The sequence below is a fragment of the Macrosteles quadrilineatus genome, unplaced genomic scaffold (genome assembly GCF_028750875.1).
Source record: "Macrosteles quadrilineatus isolate MER2022 unplaced genomic scaffold, UCM_ALF_1.0 Scaffold_1__1_contigs__length_201487025, whole genome shotgun sequence".
Taxonomy (NCBI): Eukaryota; Metazoa; Arthropoda; class Insecta; order Hemiptera; family Cicadellidae; genus Macrosteles; species Macrosteles quadrilineatus.
Genome location: NW_026542594.1, coordinates 120543541 through 120556958, shown reverse-complemented (window position 1 = coordinate 120556958; position 13418 = coordinate 120543541). Strand labels below are relative to the sequence as shown.

Sequence of the window (13418 nt, the reverse complement as noted above, 5' to 3'; positions counted from 1 at the left end):
ACGACCGACTGATCGAACTTTATCACTGCAAAGGTTTGGTACTGACAATAACAAAATCCGATAACAAACACCTTTTTAATATTTATAGAAAACCAACCAGTACAGACACAACCATCCATAGCAGCTCTAACCACCCCCACTCTCACAAAATTGCAGCCTACAATTCAATGCTCTACAGATTGATTAACATACCATTAAGTGAAGAAAATTATAGAAATGAACTTAATACAATAAAATACATTGCCTTGAATAACGGTTACAGCTCTGACATGATTGATAAACTGCACAGGAGAATCAAGAGTAAAGCTAATAATAAAATTGCCAAAGAAAAAACTGATAAAAAGTACGTGACACTAGAGTTCTGTAAACTCAACCAACGTTTAGCAACTCGTCATTTTAGTAGGCATAACTATTCAGTTGCATACAGAACTAGCAACAACCTTCAACGTAAGTTGTCAGCTCCACGACAAAGGGATACTACGCCTATACTAGAAAAGTCAGGCGCGTATAAGCTTAAATGTGGAGAATGTGATTCCTACTACATCGGACAGACTGGTAGATGTTTTAAGACCAGATATAAAGAACATATAAGTGCTATCAAGAAACCGAATCCTGTCTCAAATTATGCAGAACACATCCAAAAGTATTGCCACGACTACTCTGAAATTAATAGTTTAGAAATACTCCACATTGGTAGCAAAGGTCACAAACTTAATTGTATTGAAAATTTCCACATTTACACCAGTACAGCTAAAGAACCGAACTTAATAATTAATTCCCAGACTAACTCAGCAGCCAATCCAATTTTTGAGAAAATAATACAAATCAAACAGGACAAGGTATAATTTGAGCAGCTATGTTGGTACACGTGTTATCAGCTGTTCCAGTCGTCCACCAAACCTTTGCACTTTGCAGTGATAAAGTTCGATCAGTCGGTCGTCAGTTTTTAGCCGTGCACGTGCCTTAATGTTTTCGTGTCGTGTCCGTGTTTTGTGTTGTATGTACTATTTATTAAACTTTGACGCAATGAAAATGAAGAAACCACGTAAAAAATGTAAATATGTAAATAGCTCAGATTAGTGTATAATGACTACGCACCCGACGATGGAGTTATCTCCGAAACGGCCGTAGTGCTCAATTAACAGGATTGCGAAGACTGTAAGTAACCTTTATATTAATTCTTTTTGTCTATGATTGAACTATTCCTAAGTATAATAACATGTAGTATCGTTTTTTGTTTAATTACTATAATTTTTATAATGCACCCTCATTTACTTGGCTAAAATCTAATTTCATGGTGGAATGGCCTCTGGATCGTCTGAATTAACTATATAGTGGTTTAAATCACCTTGTTATACTGTCAAAACGATCCTTTGTAGTTAGTAAGACTACAGCTGTTTCATGCTTCGAATGGAGCACATCATCAGGTCAGAAGAATGTCAAGTAGTCTTCATATTCCTCGCAGTGGAGTTTGTCAAAAGTTTAATAATAAATAGACAACAAAACCAGACGACGGTAACAACACATGTGATACGGCGCCGGTTGAGGGTGAGTCACGACTGTCACGTGCCCCTACCCCTACTCCATAGTTAGTACCTTACTGTTATTTTATTTTACTTACTTGCCTACTCTACTTATTCGCGTGGCCACGCATATTTATAAGGAGATATTTAGCAGCACCAACAACGTCCTTCCATCTTTCTTTATCTTCTGCGTCTTCCTCGGTTACTCCTACTTGCTCCAGGTCTCTCTTTACTTGGTTGCAATACTTTTGATTTGGCCTTCCTCTCGGTCGACTTCCTTCAGGATTTCTCATTAACACTTATTGTTATTTTATTTTAGCCAAGTGAATTTGCACAACTCAACTTATTTTATTATAGCCATGACGGTAATCATCTTGTCCAAAACACATTACAAACACATCTCTTGGTTTTAAAAGTAAAATACTTTTCTTTTTTCTCCTTTTTAGAAGTTCACTGCATTCTAGAGTTGAGTTGACGAGAAATGTTGGGACGGTTAGATTATTCTTTTCTAATGTTTCAGATATCGTCTGCAGGCTCAAGCAGTGTCTGCACAGTTCAGAGACAGGCCTATGTCTCCCTTGGAGACTGCAGTTTACTGGACTGAGTATGTGATCAGACACAAGGGAGCCACTCACCTGCGGTCCCCAGGTATGATTAACCACATGCTTTTAGTATTTTGGGTTTCTTAAATTTATAAAAGTAGAAATTTCAAATGTAAATTTCATTCAACCTGCTAGGCTATATTAAAATAAAGGATAGGTAGCTTCTTATTTAAATGATTACATACTTGCTTGAGTGGCAGTTCCGAGGGGAGAGGGTATGGGATCATCATCTATAATATTAAAACGTAACAGGGTTTTTTTATTTCACGATTCTGAAACAACCACTTGACGGATTTTCATGATTTGTGTTAAAAGAAAGATAATTTTGAGAACTAGGGAATGCCGAAGCCATAATTTTAGTTTAGGGTTTCAGTTTTTTAGAAATTAAGTTTTAATTTTCAAAAAGTCTAGCAGCCGACGGACGAGTTTAAGTCGTTTTAGTGGTGGTTTAACTAACAGCTGGTTTCTAACTGTCATTGAAATGTTTATGTTAGGTACAAGTTGTTTGTATACAAAAATATTGATCGTCAGAGTTTGCCTACACACTATTTCACTTTAAAATGTAGTTTCTTTCCTACCGTAAAAGATCTATGTTATCAGGAGATTGTGTAATTTTGAACTAAACATTTTAAACCTTAAACGTATAACCAAGTTTTGTCATAAATGCAATCCGTCTAAGTATAAGTGCTTAATCCTTAAAGATATAAGTGGTTTACGTGTTGATACATCGTTATCTAGATGTTTGAATATAAGTATGACTGTATACAGTACACATTTTATTCGCAATGAAAATGTCAACCGGTGTACTGTAGCAGGTCTTCAGAAAACTGACAAGTAAGCTGCAGGGTGTCAGTAGAAACCAAAATCGATTCATACCATATCATAACTATCCCAGTAGTACTCTATGATTCAGAAACTTAATAAAGGGGTAGGCCTACATTCCAAAAGTAGACCAAAAGGCTCGGATCTCGAATGGGCTGGGCAGGCTTTGCATGGCGGAGAGAAGATACTTCAACTTTTAAAAGTGTATTCCAAGGAGTACTACAAGGTAGACGACCACTTGGAAGACCAAGTAATGAAAGACATCTTCAGACTGGTATCTTCCTTAGAAATGGCAGGGGATAGAAGAGAACGGGAGGCCAGGATCATTTTAGAGGTTTCAGTGGCCAAGGTGGTAAAATAAGGTACGGTAAGTGATAGTATGCAGTGGAAGGTGGTAGCCACTGTACTCAAAGCCAGTGTGTGTGAATCGGCCACCAAGTTGTTAACTAGCTGTTCTGAATCATATTCAGTTTTAATTGACTACTCGATTCCCGTACGTAGGACGGGCCAACAGCTCGTATATATTAAAACGTAACAGGGTTTTTTTATTTCACTATTCTGAATCAACCACTTGACGGATTTTCGGGATTTTTGTGTTAAAAGAAAGATAATTTTGAGAACTAGGGAATGTCGAAGCCATAAGTTTAGGCCTAGGGTTTCAGTGGTAATGGTGCTTTAGTGGTCCCTACTTGAGATATGTTTTAAAAATTATCAATTTTATGTTAGCTTTAAAAAAAAATTTAATCTGGCCCCAGGTTCAAAACCTCTTTATAGTTTTGTGATTTGCTAAACATAATTAATGTAAAACATAACACTTTGAAAAGATAACAAACAAAACTTATTTATAAAAACATTATGTGTTGAAGAAATACGCCTTTTAGGTCTTGTCCTTAAAAAAGTTTAGGGTTGCAGCAAAACATCTTTAAAAACGAAATTTTTTGTAAAATAGCCACGTTTGTCTTTACCCTGGTCACTGCTTGTTTTTATTACAAATGATATGTCTTGAGGGGTTTTAGCATGACTGAAGACTACATACAGTTGGCCGTGTGTAAAAACTGGGGCTGGTAAATATATTCCAATTTCTTTTTATGTTTGGCCCTGAGCCTTATTGATTGTAACGGCAAATTATAATCGCATTCAACATGCGTTGAAATGTCCATTTGTGGCACTTTCCTCTGCGAAGTGAAATATGCCACAATGCATGCACGTGCTGGAGGACCTAGATTGTGAGAAACAACATTAAACTCATTTGCTAGCGTTCTTCTGAAGGCAGGTTGTAAACCAGCTTGTGGATTTCTTTCATAGTTAGGCTTTACATGACGTCATCTTTCAGCATTTCTTGTGTCAGTTGAATTCCTTTATACTCTTCCACGTCTTGCAGGTCTTCCCCTACCCTTTCTAGTTACTTCACTCATTATACAAACGGAAAACAAATAAATTAAACTAATACATTTAATTTTGAAACATTATTTAACAACATTGACTTTCGGAATAAATGTAAACATTGCAAATAAATAATAATAATAAACAATAATAACAATAAAATAATAAATAATAAACAGGTGATTAGAATGCAGACCTTTTCAGTCCCCATGCTTTTCTTATGGTTAATACTGTTAATACTGTTCGATGAAATGGCGACCATACAAAGTATGAAGTATTTTAAGCCAAGTATGAATGGAGATGAGTGTATGATGAGTGGCGCGATCTTGTAGTCTTGTTAGTGACTGAGGCCGACATTCCTTAGACACAGCTGTTAATGTTAATTAATAGCCCATACAGCTAATGGCAACTAAGGGACCTACAGTTTATAGTGGAATCCGAACAACATTTTTTTCCTTGGTATATACGAATTGGTCTAATTATCAGGATAGTACTGCGGATAGTCGTAGTACTCACTCGTGCGGACGTTAATCCACACCAGGGAGTATCACATCCACAGTGCATGCCTATAAATATCCACAATTCGTGACCTCCTAGTAGGTGGATTACAGGACGACGCCACCCGTCCCAGTCATAAATAATGGGGGATATGTTACGTTTGATCTCGTTTTCTGGTAACTTAATGGGAATTATGCTATTTTTCCCGAGTCCCTGGGGTCAAGAGCTTTAATTTAAGACCCCTCCCACTTTTCTGCGACTTACCAGACGTCCACAATTTTCTGGTAAAAATTTTGTCTTACAGAATTATATATAAGGATATAATTTGATTGAACTAACAGCTGGATAGATATAAAAATATTCTATGGAACTATGAGGTTATTTTATTTAGTCATTGATTATAGGAAATAAGTAAAATTAGTAGAGATAAGTAGACAATAGGGACTAAGACCATTGCCGTTTACAAATCGAGGCTCTGCCCGCAAGTCTTCAAACAAACATAAATTCTATGCAAATTATTTTACGGGTTTTATTCAGAGATAAACAGATAGATGACATATATTAAACACAATTTTATCATTGACCTAGGATACTGCAAGTAGACTTGCCATCCTTTTGTAAAATCTAAAACGTTGTTTGGTGTGTGTTCATGCGTGGTTACGTTTGGACGGGCTGGTAAAATATAACTTTTATTTTAAGTAAATACCTTATAGTTTTAATAAATGAATATGGGAAATAATGATGTAGTGATTCAATGAGGGTGGTTAATATATATGGTTAAATAATAGCTTAATGAAAGCCGGTATTTCACTGAAGGTTCTTAGACCAAAATATATAGGATTAGATAATTATAACTGGTGAAATACATCTTAAACTGAAGTAAGAATTTGAAAATGAATCAAATTATGTTTTTTGGTCGAGTAATACAGTAGGGTAGGTAAATATATGCCGCTGCTTGATGTGAAATCTGTGCATTCATACCTTCAATTTAAGATCTAAATCATAAAAATCGGTCGGGTAGAAGAGCTAAACGAACTTGGCAAAGAGAAACCAAAATTAACTCCCATAAGAAATACATGGAGAGCAAATTTGGTTTACGAATAAACCGAGTGAGACTATCCTATACTCTAATACGAGCAATGTTTGCTTGTATGTATGTATGTATGTATGTATGTATGTATGCTTGCTTGCACAAAGATCTCGAAAACGGTTCCGACGATTTTCTTCAAATGTTATCAATAGTTTAATTCTGGCCTAAAAACGAGTTTACTGCAGTTAGAACTGCCAACAAAAATCTAATTACGTAGAAAAATGAAACTGAAAATCACATTTTTTTAACATTAGTCATATGGGTTGCTAGGTAACATTGTTGGCTGAATTAAATAACAAGGAAAAAGTAAACAAAAAACTTGAAGTTGTAGCATGTGTTCGTAATAAGCCAACTACCCACAGTATACTAGCAAATTACAAATACAGTACAAAAGGAAAAACATCATTTAGCAAAGATTATACTGAAGATTACTCGATACATTGTAGTCAAGGGTAGCAGTGAGAAGTCTGGGATCTGTTTATGACGATTAGATAAGGGTATGGGCAATCCTAAAATGCTATGGGAAGGGAGGGAAACAGGTCCGTGACGTAGGAAGTGGTGAAGGAAGTAGTCAAGGCGAGCTGTCCGGAGTGTGGGAACTGTTTATGACGATTAGATAAGGGTATGGGCAATCCTAAAATGCTATGGGAAGGGAGGGAAACAGGTCCGTGACGTAGGAAGTGGTGAAGGAAGTAGTCAAGGCGAGTAGTCCGGAGCGTGGGAATTGTTCATGACGATTAGATAAGGGTATGGGCAATCCTAAAATGCTATGGGAAGGGAGGGAAACAGGTCCGTGACGTAGGAAGTGGTGAAGGAAGTAGTCAAGGCGAGCTGTCCGGAGTGTGGGAACTGTTTATGACGATTAGATAAGGGTATGGGCAATCCTAAAATGCTATGGGAAGGGAGGGAAACAGGTCCGTGACGTAGGAAGTGGTGAAGGAAGTAGTCAAGGCGAGTAGTCCGGAGCGTGGGAATTGTTCATGACGATTAGATAAGGGTGTGGGCAATCCTAAAATGCTATTGGAAGGGAGGGAAACAGGTCCGGGACGTAGGAAGTGGTGAAGGAAGTAGTCAAGGCGAGTAGTCCGGAGTGTGGGAACTGTTTATGACGATTAGATTAAGGTATCTGCAATTCTAAAATGCTATGGGAAGGAAGGAAAACAGGTCCGCGACGTAGGAAGGTGTTAAGGAAGTAGTCAAGGCAAGCTGTCCGGAGTGTGGGAACTGTTTATAACGATTAGATAAAGGTATGGGCAATCCTAAAATGCTATGGGAAGGGAGGGAAACAGGTCCGTGACGTAGGAAGTGGTGAAGGAAGTAGTCAAGGCGAGCTGTCCGGAGTGTGGGAACTGTTTATGACGATTAGATTAAGGTTTCTACAATCCTAAAATGCTATGGGAAGGGAGGAAAACAGGTCCGCGACGTAGGAAGTGGTGAAGGAAGTAGTCAAGGCGAGTAGTCCGGAGCGTGGGAACTGTTTATGACGATTAGATAAGGGTATGGGCAATCCTAAAATGCTATGGGAAGGGAGGGAAACAGGTCCGTGACGAAGGAAGTGGTGAAGGAAGTAGTCAAGGTGAGCTGTCTGGAGCGTGGGAACTGTTTATGATGATTGGATTAAGGTATTTGCAATCCAAAAATGCTATGGAAAGGGAGGAAAACAGGTCCGCGACGTAGGAAGTGGTGAAGGAAGTAGTCAAGGCGAGTAGTCCGGAGTGTGGGAACTGTTTATGACGATTAGATTAAGGTTTCTACAATCCTAAAATGCTATGGGAAGGGAGGAAAACAGGTCCGCGACGTAGGAAGTGGTGAAGGATGTAGTCAAAGGCGAGCTGTCCGGAGTGTGGGAACTGTTTATGACGATTAGATTAAGGTATCTATAATCCTAAAATGCTATGGGAAGGGAGGGAAACAGGTCAATGACGTAGGAAATGGTGTAGGACGTAGTAAAGACGAGCTGTCCGGAGTGTGGGAACTGTTAATAACGATTAGATTAAGGTATCTACAATCCTAAAGTGCTATGGAAATGGAGGGAAACAGGTCCATGACGTAGGAAATGGTGTAGGACGTAGTAAAGGCGAGCCGTGTGGAGTTTGGGAATGGATCTATGTGTCTCCAATACAGTACTTAGACTGCTTTCAGAGTGGACTAATGATTTTCCCCGAGCAAAGCTCGGTCCCCAGGTACAAAATAATTATATGCCGATGCTTGATGGCAAATCTGTGCGTGCATACCTTCAATTTGAGACCTCAATCATGAAAATCGGTTGGGTAAAAGAGCCAAACGAACTCAGAAAAAAACAAAACTTTTTAATATACAGGGTTAGTAAAAAGTGTGGAGACCCCCTGTTATTTTTTTAACGGCCGATACTAGAAAAAACTAAACTCGGCACACCATTATGGCATGTTAAGAAGTACTTTTTGGGCATAACCGCCACTTGGTGTTCATCCCCAAAATGGGGGATTTTGGGGGAAACTCAAAAATTTCAAATACAAAGACCCATTGAGTGACCCGTCATTTTGAAGGTCCTAGTAAAATAAAACCATCAACGCAAATTAGAGGTCTCTATCTCAGTTCAGTAAAAAATGGCAGCCAATTGAAATTCTCATAAGTTCTCAAACCCAAAATAGGGGATTTTGGGGAAAACTCAAAAATTCCAAGTGATAAGCCCCATCGAGTGACCCCTTATTTTGAAGGTCATAATAAAAGAAAACTATAGGTCTCTATCTTAACACAGTAAAATATGGCAGCCAATTGAATATAAAATTGCAAGTTATTTCCGATTTCTAAAGATTTCAATCAGCTTCCATTTTTTACTGGATTGAGATAGAAACCTCTAGTTTGCATTGTTGGTTTTCTTTTATCAGGACCTTCAATCGATGGGGCTTATCCTTTAAAACTTTTGAGTTTCCCCCAAAATCCCCCATTTTGGGTTTGGTAAGTATAGAATAATTAATTATTAAAACTCATTTTAAGTAAACTCAACCAAAAACTATTTATTTTCAAAAACTAAACAATAATGTAAACAAACCAAATAGCAGATGATTCCCATGTAGCACAGATGGTTGGGCCAACGTTGGTAAATTGTGGAGCCACACAGTTGGCCAACAGTAGAAATGTCACCTCTTTAAACTGTTTTCCAGCCAACCATTGACCAACAATGGCCCAACCATCCAAAAATACTGATGGCCAACTAACCATAACACAACTGATATCCAACCAACCGTTTTATTTCACACAAAATAATAAAGATTTAGTACGAAAAGCATAATTATTAGTTGAGTAAATTGATTAAATAGTTCATAAAAACAAATTTTAAAAAAAAGCTAGAACAACATTTTTTGGCCCAGACGGGTCTCGAACCCGGGTCCTTCGACTTATGAGCCTCTTACCTCACCACTGAGCTATCTGTGATTGTTGATATAGAGATTTTTCAAGTGGTGAAAGAGTAGCCGACAGTTGCAATAGTCGCAAACATTTTTGATACTAACACAGTATAATATGATTCTGTTAATCTGTTAAGGCATCATAAGTAGTTATTTTTTTTTTTAGTTAGAGAGGATACTGGTATATTTGAATATAGATTAATTAATTACCGTTAGATTATTAATGCTATTATAATTGACTGTTATATGATTAATTACTCTTTCCCCTTAAATTGTTGCAAATATGTTAAAGAATATTAATTTAAAAAATATTTGCATTATTATAATTAATAAAATTCATAGCCCCAGAACTGTAATATATAAAATATCTGGTTTTACAATACATTTATCAGTTCCAAAAACTTTTGGAACTGATAAAGGTATTGTAAAACCAGATATTTTATTATAATTATGTTGTGAAAGCTAGACTTAGAGAATGAAAGTCGTGTAAACTCAACTATGGACCATCGTTGGTCCAACAAAGGTATCTTTTGTTGGTCCAACGGAGTGAAAAACGGTTGGACAACGGTTGGCTTGATGTATGATACCCAGCAATTCATATTAATGTATTTCATTAACAATGAACCAATGTTGGTCCACAGTTGTAAATATTGGTTGGCCCAACTACGAGATATACAGTTGGACAACGGTTGGTTGGTTGTGGAAGCTCCAACCAACCATCGACCAACTGTCCCACAGTTGGCCAACGTTGGCCCAACCATCTGTGCTACATGGGTTCATACTTCATAACTCAGCTGGTAACAATAATCCTACATTTCTCCCCACCCAATTTAGGCTGAGTTTCCGAAACTATGTACATCATCATTTTCAGTTTCCATTTGCATTTTCCATTGAGGTGGATCAGTTGCACCTTCTCTTGCTCTCAGCTGGTCAGCGTGTTTTCTCTTTACATCTCCACCAACTACAACTGTGTACGACAGCTCTCCCGCCCTTTCTTCTACTGTTCCTGCCTGGTCTCCAGCCCTTCTTCGTTTCATTTTGAACCCACACTACTTGTTCTTTGGCAGAAAACTCCTTTGGTTTGGATTTTAAGTCGTGGTAGTACGTCTGTCGCCACACTTGATTTTATATTCTCTCTCTGCTATTACACCTCCACCTATCCAAAGCTGTTGGTAATCTTCTACCATAGAAAAGGACTGATGGTGGTTGTCCTATGGTCTTTTGTGGGGTGTTTCGATACGCAAGCAAAACTTGTAAAAGTGCAAGTGATGAACTGAGACCTTCTTGTTTGCAAGCACTATATCGACTCTTGAAGGTTCTGATAATCCTCTCCACTAAACCATTGGTTTTTGGATGATACGGCGCCGATGTGACATGACATATGTTATTGTTCTTACAAAAAGTCTTAAACTCATGGGATGTGAAGGGAGTCTCGTCGCCAATATACAATAATTAATTATTAAAACTCATTTTAAGTAAACTCAACCAAAAACTATTTATTTTCAAAAACTAAACAATAATGTAAACAAACCAAATAGCAGATGATTCATACTTCATAACTCAGCTGGTAACAATAATCCTACAGTAAGCAAGTGGCTATTAGGCTTAAAAAGCATAACATGCCAAAAAGGTGTGTAGTTTAGTTTTCCTAGTATGGGCCGTTAAAAAAATAACAGGGGGTCTCCACACTTTTTACTAACCCTGTATAATATTAACATATAATTATATGTTATAACCAAATAACCCAAATATCAAATAACATATTATTTGGTACTAATAACATATTATTATAAACTTAAAGCCCTTAATGTACTACACTTTTAGTCATAAAATGTCACTTAATTACATATTGGAGAGGGAGGGTTGATTTAAAATGGAATACCCTTCTGAACATAACTCTCAGAAGGGTATACCTTACCTCCCCCAACCAAAATTCTATGGGAAGGGAGGAAAACTGGTCAGCGACAAGGAAGTGGTGAAGGAAGTAGTAAAGGCGAGCAGTCTGGAGTGTGGAAACTGTTTATGACGATAAGATTAAGGTATCTGCATTTCTAAAATTCTATGGGAAGGGAGGAAACCAGGTCTGCGACGTAGGAAGTGGTGAAGGAAGTAGTAAAGGCAAGCAGTCCGGACTGTGGGAACTGTTTATGACGATTAGATTAAGGTATCTGCAATCCTAAAATTGTTATTGGAAGGGAAGGAAACAGGTCTGCGACGTATGAAGTGGTGAAGGAAGTAGTAAATGAGAGCTGTTCGGGGTGTGGGATCTGTTTGTGACCATTAGATTAAGGTATTTGCAATCCTATGATGCTATGGGAAGGGAGGGAAACTGGTCCGCGACAAGGAAGTGGTGAAGGAAGTAGTAAAGGCGAGCAGTCTGGAGTGTGGAAACTGTTTATGACGATTAGATTAAGGTATCTGCATTTCTAAAATTCTATGGGAAGTTAGGAAAACAGGTCCGCAACGTAGAAAGTGGTGAAGGAAGTAGTAAAGGCGAGCAGTCTGGAGTGTGGAAACTGTTTATGACGATTATATTAAGGTATCTGCATTTCTAAAATTCTATGGGAAGGGAGGAAACCAGGTCTGCGACGTAGGAAGTGGTGAAGGAAGTAGTAAAGGCAAGCAGTCCGGACTGTGGGAACTGTTTATGACGATTAGATTAAGGTATCTGCAATCCTAAAATTGTTATTGGAAGGGAAGGAAACAGGTCTGCGACGTAGGAAGTGGTGAAGGAAGTAGTAAATGAGAGCTGTTCGGGGTGTGGGATCTGTTTGTGACCATTAGATTAAGGTATTTGCAATCCTATGATGCTATGGGAAGGGAGGGAAACTGGTCCGCGACAAGGAAGTGGTGAAGGAAGTAGTAAAGGCGAGCAGTCTGGAGTGTGGAAACTGTTTATGACGATTAGATTAAGGTATCTGCATTTCTAAAATTCTATGGGAAGTTAGGAAAACAGGTCCGCGACGTAGAAAGTGGTGAAGGAAGTAGTAAAGGCGAGCAGTCTGGAGTGTGGAAACTGTTTATGACGATTAGATTAAGGTATCTGCATTTCTAAAATTCTATGGGAAGGGAGGAAACCAGGTCTGCGACGTAGGAAGTGGTGAAGGAAGTAGTAAATGAGAGCTGTTCGGGGTGTGGGATCTGTTTGTGACCATTAGATTAAGGTATTTGCAATCCTATGATGCTATGGGAAGGGAGGGAAACAGGTCTGTGACGTAGGAAGAGGTGAAAGAAGTAGTAAGGTGAGCAGTGTGGAGTGGGGGAACTGGAAACCGTTTGTAGCAGTTTTAATGTATCTGGAATGCTGAAATGCTATGAAGAGGGATGGAAGCATGCCAACGACATAGGAAATGGTGAAAGAAGTAGTAAAGGCTAGTAGTACGGAGTGTGGGAATGTTTGTGGCAATTAGATTAACGTATCTAAAATACTAAAATGTTATGGAAAGTGATGAATACAGGTCCACGACGTAGGAAGTGGCTTAGGAGGTAGTAAAGTATGAGCATCAGCATAGTGTGAGATTTGTCTGTGGCAGTTAGATTAATGTATCTTCAATACTAAAATGCTATGAGAAGGGGTGGAAACAGGCCCCACGACGTAGGAAGTGGTGAAGGAAGTAGTAAAGGCTGGCAGTGCAGAGTGGGGGAACCGTTTGGGCAGTTAGATAAATGAATCTGTAATACTTAAATGCTATGAGAAAGGAAGGAAACAGGTCTATGACGTAGTAAATGGTGAAGGAAGGAAGGCTAGCAGTGCAGAGTGTGGGAACTGTCTTTGGCAATTACATTAATGTATCTGCAATCCTAAAATGCTACGGGAAGAGACTGTAGACTGTATGTTAAAATGATTACGAAGCACGAATCCATACACATTTTCGATACATGCAATCGTTTACAATCAAAATTTACAACTGAGTTGACAACAGCTGATTTTTACTCCATAGAGGCTAAACACGATTTTTACTCCCTATATATTAAAACTGCTACTTTAGACCCGCAACGCATGGATTAAAAACTACTGTTTTTACTGCAGTATGACAAAAACAATATAATATGAACCCTTAATTACTCCGCTCAATTTTGTGGATACCTCTGCGAACGCCCCCTAGTATGGGAA

At 38.3% G+C, this 13418-nt stretch overlaps 1 protein-coding gene across 2 annotated transcripts in view; it reads left to right on the top strand.

Annotated features, from left to right (window-relative positions):
- LOC128983963 (UDP-glycosyltransferase UGT5-like) overlaps positions 1-13418 on the top strand; it is a 56599-nt gene that overhangs the window by 20344 nt on the left and 22837 nt on the right. For both annotated transcript variants that reach the window (XM_054403251.1, XM_054403244.1), the window contains exon 4: positions 2044-2171. In XM_054403251.1, the coding sequence (XP_054259226.1) occupies positions 2044-2171 (128 nt within the window). The remainder of the gene's footprint in view (positions 1-2043; positions 2172-13418) is intronic.